The sequence below is a fragment of the Etheostoma spectabile genome, unplaced genomic scaffold, assembly GCF_008692095.1.
Source record: "Etheostoma spectabile isolate EspeVRDwgs_2016 unplaced genomic scaffold, UIUC_Espe_1.0 scaffold00018501, whole genome shotgun sequence".
Taxonomy (NCBI): domain Eukaryota; kingdom Metazoa; phylum Chordata; class Actinopteri; order Perciformes; family Percidae; genus Etheostoma; species Etheostoma spectabile.
In genome coordinates, this window is record NW_022604295.1 from 73,899 (window position 1) to 82,988 (window position 9,090).

The 9,090-nt window shown below is 38.5% G+C and overlaps 1 protein-coding gene across 1 annotated transcript; it reads left to right on the forward strand.

Annotated features, from left to right (window-relative positions):
• Positions 1 to 1,037: 1,037 nt before the first annotated feature.
• LOC116680914 (uncharacterized) lies at positions 1,038 to 3,619 on the forward strand. The gene is made up of 6 exons (XM_032509542.1): positions 1,038 to 1,099; positions 1,513 to 1,766; positions 2,623 to 2,813; positions 3,077 to 3,170; positions 3,296 to 3,383; positions 3,611 to 3,619. Exons 1-6 carry the CDS (start codon positions 1,067 to 1,069, stop codon positions 3,617 to 3,619), a joined length of 669 nt encoding a protein of 222 aa, XP_032365433.1. The 5' UTR covers positions 1,038 to 1,066.
• The last annotated feature ends 5,471 nt before the right edge of the window (positions 3,620 to 9,090 follow it).

The window sequence follows — 9,090 nt, forward strand, 5'->3', positions numbered from 1 at the left end:
AACCACTGCTCTAAGGCAGAGATCTTCAACAGGGGGTCAGGGACCCCTAGGGGGTTCTCAGAGTCACTGTATCTGCCACAGAGGCCGTGTTCATTTCCCTGAATTCTGTGAAAAACAATGTGTCTTGGTATAACTCCAAAAGTATGTGAATTGCATGCTATTCCCAGACTTTCATATTGCTTGCTTGTTTACATGAAAAGCAAAACCGGCTGTAATGGCATACGTCTATGTTGGGACGGTTGAAACAGCTGTTTCAACTGCTGCCACAATCTATCTAAAATAACATCTTTTGGAAGTACCATTCATGATACAGTATTTAGTAAAATATTAAAGTTGTGGGAATTTTATATGGCTTAAACTGTATGTTGCATACGTCCCACCATGCTGTTTCATTCGTTTAAAGATTGAGAACAAATTATGAATGAAATTCTGGAACCAGGCATGCCTGGAGTATCCCCGCCCCCTTTTGAATTCTACAGAAAATTTAAACCTAAACAAAAACCAACTGTCGGAATGTTTGTGTTCAGTGTGACATCACTGGGTCAAAGGACCAAAGGCAACCAATCATGATGCAAGACTCTAAGGAAGAACTCAGGGTTTAAACCCAGAGTCATTTCAACTGGTAACCACTACGGTCCGTGTACTTGGCGGGCAACGGATTTTCGTTTTGAAATGAAAAAAACAAAAACGAAAAACAGCCAGAATCCGTGTACCATTTGTTCATTCGTTTTTCAAAATAAAACCAAAACTCAAAAAACAAATAAATGGCTTGTTTCCTCAATATTTGTTTCCAAAACCAAAAGAAAATAACGGATAACAACTCGTTTTTCCAATTTACAATGTTGTGCTCAAATGGAAAAATGGAAAAACAGATAACGAGCGTTTCACTCCGTTTTTATTTTTTATTTGACGCAAGATGCATGACCCGGATGTGACCTTAACTCGTGGGACGACACCGACACGACCAAGAGCAGCTTATGTTGTAGCTAGCGTTAGCAGGTAGCAACTTAGCAACAGAAATGGACATTTTTGTGGAAGTAAGAGGGTTACTCTGAAGCCTGAAGACATGACCACAGAGAAGATATCGGTTATTTTCCAGGTATGTATTCTATATAAAGCAATATAATATAACGTTATGGTGTTTAAATACTCGTGGGTGCGCACATCTAGCTAGCTACCTAACTGCTATCGTATATGAACTTTCAAAGTTATTGGTGTGTTACCACGGGTTCTAGTGTGATGTTTTTTATTTTACTTCATTTAACATTGTCATGCAACACTCGTCTTGGATTAAAAAACTAAAAGATGTTCTGTTTTAGATGTAACGTTATATTATACTTTAGCTTTCGTAGCAATCACTGAGAATATGTTATTAAACAGTTACTAATGAAAATGTTGGTGACTACAATGTGAATACATCTATTATTTTGTTATAAAAGCACAAAAAGCAGTGTGGTTGGCTGGACTATACACACTTTATTGCTTCTGTTCTATCGTCAACTCCTGTCATAGGTCCAAAAGGAAACCGTTTATTTGACAGACGACACCAACGTGGCCATATTTCCCCGACCTGATGGTGACTTCAACTGCTTTGACCTCATCGCCAGAGGTCATTATGAAGTGCATGGCGATGGCACCACTGAGGAAAAATCTGCAGGGGCACATCCCTCAGGCCAGGCTGCCCGCTTTTCTTTCCACCGCCCACCAAGCACTGCCACAGCCTCCCCCTGTCCAATGCCAAGGAGCACCACCAAAACCTTTGTGAGGTAAGTTAAAAAAAAAAAAAAAAAAAAACATCTCGCTAAGACATCTGTCACTACTGTTACTACTTTCTTTTGCTACATAATTTGAGAAGGTGTGTCCAACTCTGTTTACTGGTATTCTTTATCCTGCATATTTACCATCTGTTCCTGCTGCACCTGCAACTTATCAGCTAAATTAAGCTTTTTTATCCAGGAACTTGAGGACCAGCTCTGTTGTGGTGAGTGGGGGGAAGGAGGACCCAAAAGCAGAGGAGAGCAGGCAGGAGGGAGCTTCGAAAATAGCTTTATTAACACAGTTCAACAGAAACAGCGGGCGAAAGGCAAAAACCCAAAAAAGTCCACATCCCAAAAACAGGCGCAGGGCAAGGAGACAATAACAGGGTGGACTTCTAAAAGGGAAAACTCACAAGGGCAAACCAGGGAAAACTCACAAAGAACGTCGGGAAGGAGGCAGGAACGAGGCAGGAACGAGGCAGGAACGACAACTCTACCTCGTGGACGAGACATAAGAATCTGGCACGAGACAAACACTGGGGTTAAATACACGAGGTAACATGGTAATGGGGAACAGGTGACACATCAGGTGAATCATATTAGGGCGGGGCAGGACAATCAGACAAACAAAGTGAAGCTAGACAAGACAAGACAAGACAGGAAGCTGACAGGAAGCTGACTATCAAAAACAAGGAGGCCAAATGAACCCAAACAAAAACCCCAACCCACAACACAGCTCTGCATTTTGTGCTTATTGCTATCACTGTATATTAGGGTTCAACAATTAATATAAATATTGCCAAGTGCACTATCCAAATTACAGGAACTGCAATGTTTTTTATTATTTGTTCCCATCAATATTCAGGAATGTCTTAATTGCTGAAGTCCTGAATGGAAAGCTAGACACCACCAAGATGGTTACAGTCCGCTTCTCAGAGTTTGAGGCTTGTGTGGCAACAATAACCAGTAAGGTGAAAGAGGCCCTTGGACAACAGGAGTCATTTATTTTGACAGATAGTCAGGGAAACGAAATAATTGACTCTGATGGTACTAGAGGTATGTTTTAAATCATTGCTGTGTAAATATTTAGGAACTTAAGTGCACTAATAGTCCACACATTTAGCATCTGAAGTTCACCTAAATATTATCATATTAAAGTACATTTTGCAGTAATAGCTTTCTTGTGTGCTTCAAATCTGTTTATAGTGTCCTATTTTTAAAATTCCCAACCTCCATATAGGATATAAGTTATCAAAAATTCTGCAAGTTAAAACAGTTTTAACAGTTAAAACAAAACATGTCCTCTTTTTTCATTGCAGGGTCAGCATACTGGAAGCAAAATTCCAGGAAAATATTTGCAGTGCCTGAACCACAGATGGAACTGCTACAAGTCAATAAAAGGAAGAGGTTGAGGTAACTGAAAATTATTCTATTTTTTCTTTTTTTCTTTGGATGACATGATGCTGTGTGTGGGGGAAAAATAAATAAATATTGAGGTGTAATTAAATGTTACATTGTACACTTTTAATGTGTTTCAGTCGAAGAGAAGATACTGGCCTTCAAGAGGTTATGGCAGACATTGAAGAGGTTGTCGAAGCAGCCCAGGGACTGAAGGAAGTGACGAAGGTGATTAAGAATTTGAGTGGATTTGCACCTTCCACAGTGACAACAACCCTGTCTCTTTCAGAGGCTGAAGTAGCTTCTTTAAGAGCAATTTTTGCCTGTCTTGTCTGCAAAGGCTAGTTTTACTAGATTTGACATGCTGTGTGGATTTACTTTATTTGGTCATTGTTGTTTGGGTTTGGCCTACCTACTGAACATAAATGAAGTGCATTTGTTTTTTTAACCTACAGGTCCTCTAGACAAGCCAATGTTCTCAACATGCAGCAGAACACTAATCGGGTGTAAGGCATGTGTTGTGGAGTGGAACAGCAGCCACAGCTACTGCCCCAAGTGTTGCGCTGTGGATTTGGAGAACAGCGTTCATGAAGTGGCTGGACTCTCTGAGGCACTGGCACCACTGGAGAAGTTATTCTAGTTTTTATTCCATTTAGTATGTTGCTATGGTGGCAACAAATGTGCATACAGTTCTTCAGAGCCTTGTTTTTATAAAGTAACAATGTCTAATGTTAACAGTTTAATTGTCACATGTAATTGTGGCACTTAGATAATGTTTACCAGATTTTCTAATGGTTATACAAGATTTTCTACTTCTTTTTTTTTACTGGTATTTTTTCACATTAAAAGAAATATACAGACATCTGAACAAACTTGGAATTTATTCAGCTACAATTGAGTTTGAGCAGTTTCTCACAACTACTCTACAAACATATGCATAGTTCAATGGTGGAAATTTGAAATATTTGAGTATTTTCTTTTCATGACTTTAATTCTCCACTACATCTCAGAGGAAATGTTCTACTACATTAGTTTGACAGCTCACAAATTTAGTACAATTTGATGTTATACAGAATCAGTTTATACAAGTACAGCTGAAAAAACACAAGTTGATTAACAAATAACTCAATTGATAAATTATTGGTGCGAAGGCATTTTTCATGTAAAAACATCTTGCGGTTCCAGCTTTAGAAATGTGACGAATAGAACAAATATAACCATACAGTACTTTTTGTGTACTTAGTCCATCACTGGCATAGTTGGCAATATCACCACCTGTGTTTATCTGGCATGTCTTTCAGTAACATTAATCAGATAGATCAGTGCTTCCTGAAAAACACTATGGTCATTGTTAACTACTTTTCCAAAAAGAAGAGACATGTCTGGAAACCTCTCTCCAAACAACTGCTCAGCACGACATCGGTCTTGCTCCGATGAAAAGGGGTCAGAGCCAAAGGCAGATACCCAAGTCAGGGAGGACCCCAACTCTTGCTCATACATGTGTGCTGCCTCAGCAGCATTGGGCAGCAGCTCTGTGTGAATTCTTGCTGGACAACAATCAGCTGAAAGTTGGTTTTTTGTATCCCTCTGCCTAAAATTATTTGTGTTAGTTTTGGCAAAATTGACAATTGTTGTAAAGCTCCATACATACACATACTAGCATAGCCTACCTGGTATCCTATGGGCATTCCATGACTGTACAACCCTGCCAAGTCCAATCTGGCTCACTTGACATGCAAGGTTGGAGACACAAAATTTGGTAACATTATCCTGGATGTCAAGCAGCTCTTGATCAAGCAGGTGAACCAGGGCTTGTTTTAGTGGATAGTTCACCCGATTGTTGACCTCCGGCCAAATTCTTTCCACACGAAGGTTCTGTTTAAACACAATAAAAACATTTTTAAGACTGATTGGAAACACTTCAGATCAGAAAACCCAAATCAGAAAAAGAGGGTATGGTGTGTAAAATACATATACACAGTAGTTGACAGCATTAATTTAGAAGTGTCATTTGATCTTCATGTTGCAGACAGTTTGAAGTCAAAATATTTAAGCTTTCCGTTGATATGTAACAACAAACAAATTCCTTATCCTAAGATGTTGGGACATACAATACCGTTTAGGATAAGGTGACCAGATTTCTCAGACAAAATCCGGGGACATTTTCAGCTCAGAGGCGTATTTACCTCCAAAACAAGTAATGTTTTTATTTTTGTAAAACTTAAAACGGGGACACTAGACCTAGAGCTGTTCTTATTAGGGGCTGAGCCCCCCCCCCCCCAGGTATGATCCTAGACCCACCCCTGCTGCTACTTCCTACTCCACTCCACTACACACTTCAAGATAGAAAGTCCTAATATTTCAAGATACAAAATCCATCCTTATACTTCAAGATAAAAAGTCCTAATATTTCAAGATAAAAAGTCTTAATATTTCAAAATATAAAGTCTTAATAGTCCTAATATTTCAAGATAGAAAGTCCTAATATTTCAAGACAGAAAGTCTTAATATTTCAAGATAGAACGTCTTAATATTTCATAATGTTGTAATGTTTACTGAACTACTGACAGCTTTTGCTTTACTGCTCAAGGCTTGTTTCTGCAACAGCTCATTGAGAATCAGATACAATAAAAACTACTGAGGACATATTTTCCTTTGACATGATGCAGTATTAAACGAGATCGCTGCAATGGAAGTTAATAGGATAATTGTCCAGCTTGTATTTACATTCATAAAAGTGCTTGTTTAGCTGCTAACAGACTCAGATTGATATTCTAAGTGTCTGACAACATTATGGAAAGGATTTCTAAGGAGGTTGACCTTTCTGTTAAAGATTAAGATCCTTTTTAAAACATAAAAGTCCGCGAAATTGCGTTCGCTAAACGCACCAGACTCCATGTAGATAATCAGTGATTTTAGCATCGTAACACACGGCTTTCTAAAACCTCTCTGAGCACCGCTGGCTCTGGCTGCCTGGAGCCTGCGTGTGTTGGGTGTGCGATTATCGGCTACGTTTTGTCAGTTTTTTCTTTCTTTCATTCCAATTTCGGGTCTTTCAGTCACAGTGAAAACTGGGGACATTTCCGGGGACAGATCCAGCCGGGGACAGGTAACCAAAATCGGGGACTGTCCCCGGAAACCGGGGACGTCTGGTCACCCTAGTTTAGGACAAGTAATGAGGTGAAAAATTAAAAAAAATTATGCTATAGGTAAACAGCTAATTTCAGCAGTGATTGTATAAGTTAACATTGCAAGCAATCAAATCAGCCATCGAGGTCATGGTTATCCAAGGCAGGTTGAGTAGAAGCCTGCAGTGTGGAATAGGCGTAATGCTTACCCTTCCCTTTTAGAAAAATCCAAAAGACTTGTTCCATATGGTACAGGTTTTACTAGTCGAGAAACTGAGATTCCCTGTCATGTCTTTTGAAAGGTGTTGCAGGATAGATAATTACTATCAACCATCTATTGAATTGTGATTTAAAATATGGAAATATTGGAAATATTACTTGTAATGTTACTCATTATCTTATCTGCGTAATCAGTAGGACAACATTCACCCTTGAAAAAGTTTGTCTGTACATAAGGCAGCCTGTTGATGTTATGTCTGTGTTGAGACAGCTTTTCTTGCATGTAGAGGGTCAAGTAAAACTCCCTGCCATGATACACTCTAATTTGGTCCCACATGCCATTGTTGACAACTGCTTTCCTGTAATAGAAAATGTGTAGATTATATGGATACATATGTGGATAATATTCATATTAGCACATACTGCTTGTAATGTAAAAACACTAATACTGTATAATAATCCCACACAGTGCTTGTTATTTACTGCTACTGTTATTAACCTTGACTTGCCTGTAAACTTCTTCATAAACAATAAGGTTGTTTTCACTGGCATTGTGGATTCGGCAACAATTTTGCTGCTGAATCCATCAATAGCCAAGACATGTGTCACTCCAAACAATCCCAGCTTCTCATTCTGGTCTAGGTGGAGTTAGTGACCCATATACTCGGCGTGATAAGGAACTGGATTCAGATTACGTGCTCCCTAAAACAAGTAGAATTCAATTAATACAAGGTGTAATAACAATAAGCTTTACTTTTTTCCTTGAATTTAATTAATGTAGGTGACTTCCTTGGCGACGCAGTTCATTATACGGCTGGTGTACCTCTCTGAGAATTTTTCCCACTCGAGATTCTCCTGCCCTTACCCCCACTGATGACAGGTATCCTGTCATGAATTTTTGCCCGTAACATTAAAAAATTGGTGAAAATTTGAAATGAAACTTTTTAAAATGGTAAACAAATTAGTCTTGGATTAAAAACTATACGCAAGTACCAAGTTGCAAACATTACACTGCTCCCTCAAGCTGTTGTGTGTTTTGACTCCATCTCAGGCCAGCACATCAACATAAACCCCTAATTGTGTAGGGCAGCTAACAGTATTTTTAATTCTACATGTCACAAAACACTCACTACAAAAGTTTAAGTATAACAGAATTGTCTATTCACCTATCAAACCTTAACCAATAGTTTCAGTTTAGCCCACATTAATGTTTTGAAGACATTACCCTGTAACATTGTGTAGCTTAGAAAACTGTATCCCAATGTAGGTCAACATTTTAATTTCTGGTGAGATATTAAATGGCACTGAAACAAATTCCATCTGAGTGAGTGAGAAAAGTCATTGATCCCATTAACATTATGATAAAACCACTATAATAATTGGTGTATTGCAAAGTTAACCAACATTTTAAAGGTGGAAAAACACTTAAATCAGTGTGATCACCCTGTTGCACTGATTATTTCTCTTATGCAATACTGCCACTGAGTGCAGTGCTCACTGCGTAAGGTTAACGTTAGCTTACACACTCTTATTATATAGGTTAATGTTAATAATATAATAATAATAATACTTGGTTAACGTAACCATGGTGGGTAGGCCTACTTTCTTGTCTTGTGAGCACTTACCTTATCTATTGATGACATGATTGCCGTTTCCAGTTCTGCGTCTGACACGTCTTTTTCGTCTGAGCTGGTGTTGAACACAGAATCTTCTGACAGACATTTCCGAGCATCTCGGGACATCTCTCTGACGCAGCGCGGTGGAAATCTCAGCATGCGTTCGACCCTCTTCAAAAAGCTTGCGAATCAAGTTGGAATATTCATCCAGTCCGGCCATCACTACCATGGACCGTTAATAAATATACACTATAATAATATGATCACTATCTTTTGTCTCGACTTGTTGTTTTTTTTGACAGATTCTGGTCCTAGTTAAGGTCACATCTTGCGTCAAATAAAAAATAAAAATTGGATGAAACGGAGTAAAACGCTCGTTATCTGTTTTTCCATTTTTCCATTTGAGCACAAAGTTGTAAATTGGAAAAACGAGTTGTTATCCGTTATTTTCTTTTGGTTTTGGAAACGAATATTGAGGAAACAAGCCATTTATTTGTTTTTTGAGTTTTGGTTTTATTTTGAAAAACGAATGAACGGATGGTACACGGATTAGCCAGTTTCACAATTACCATTAGTAAATAGGGAAACAAAAAACGGAGAACAACCCATTTTTCGTTTTTTGTTTTGATATTAAAAAACGGAAAACAAAAAACAATCTCGTTATCTGTCTTTGATGCGTTTACAGATGGAAACCAGAAAATAAAATATGGGTGTATACGTCTCATTTCTCAATTTTACAATGATTTTTTTGTGACCCGGAAGTCACTCCTGCGAGCTTGACGGTCCACTTATTAAAAGCAACTTTGGGCTTGTTTTGATGTAAAGTTGCTTAAACATTTTGGTTGTCGCGGGTCACGTTTTTTGGGCTTGTTATTAAAGTGTAGTTGCTTATTTGGGCTTGTTCCCAGCTCCACAATAAGTTGTCAAGCAGATAACTCCCTCCTGTGACGTCATCGCCAAATTGACTCCATA

Coding starts and splice junctions, on each gene's coding strand:
- LOC116680914 (XM_032509542.1), top strand. CDS start 1,067: ATGACCACAGAGAAGATATCGGTTATTTTCCAG. Junction 2,814..3,076: donor TGACTCTGATGGTACTAGAG/GTATGTTTTAAA, acceptor TTTTCATTGCAG/GGTCAGCATACTGGAAGCAA. Junction 3,171..3,295: donor AATAAAAGGAAGAGGTTGAG/GTAACTGAAAAT, acceptor AATGTGTTTCAG/TCGAAGAGAAGATACTGGCC.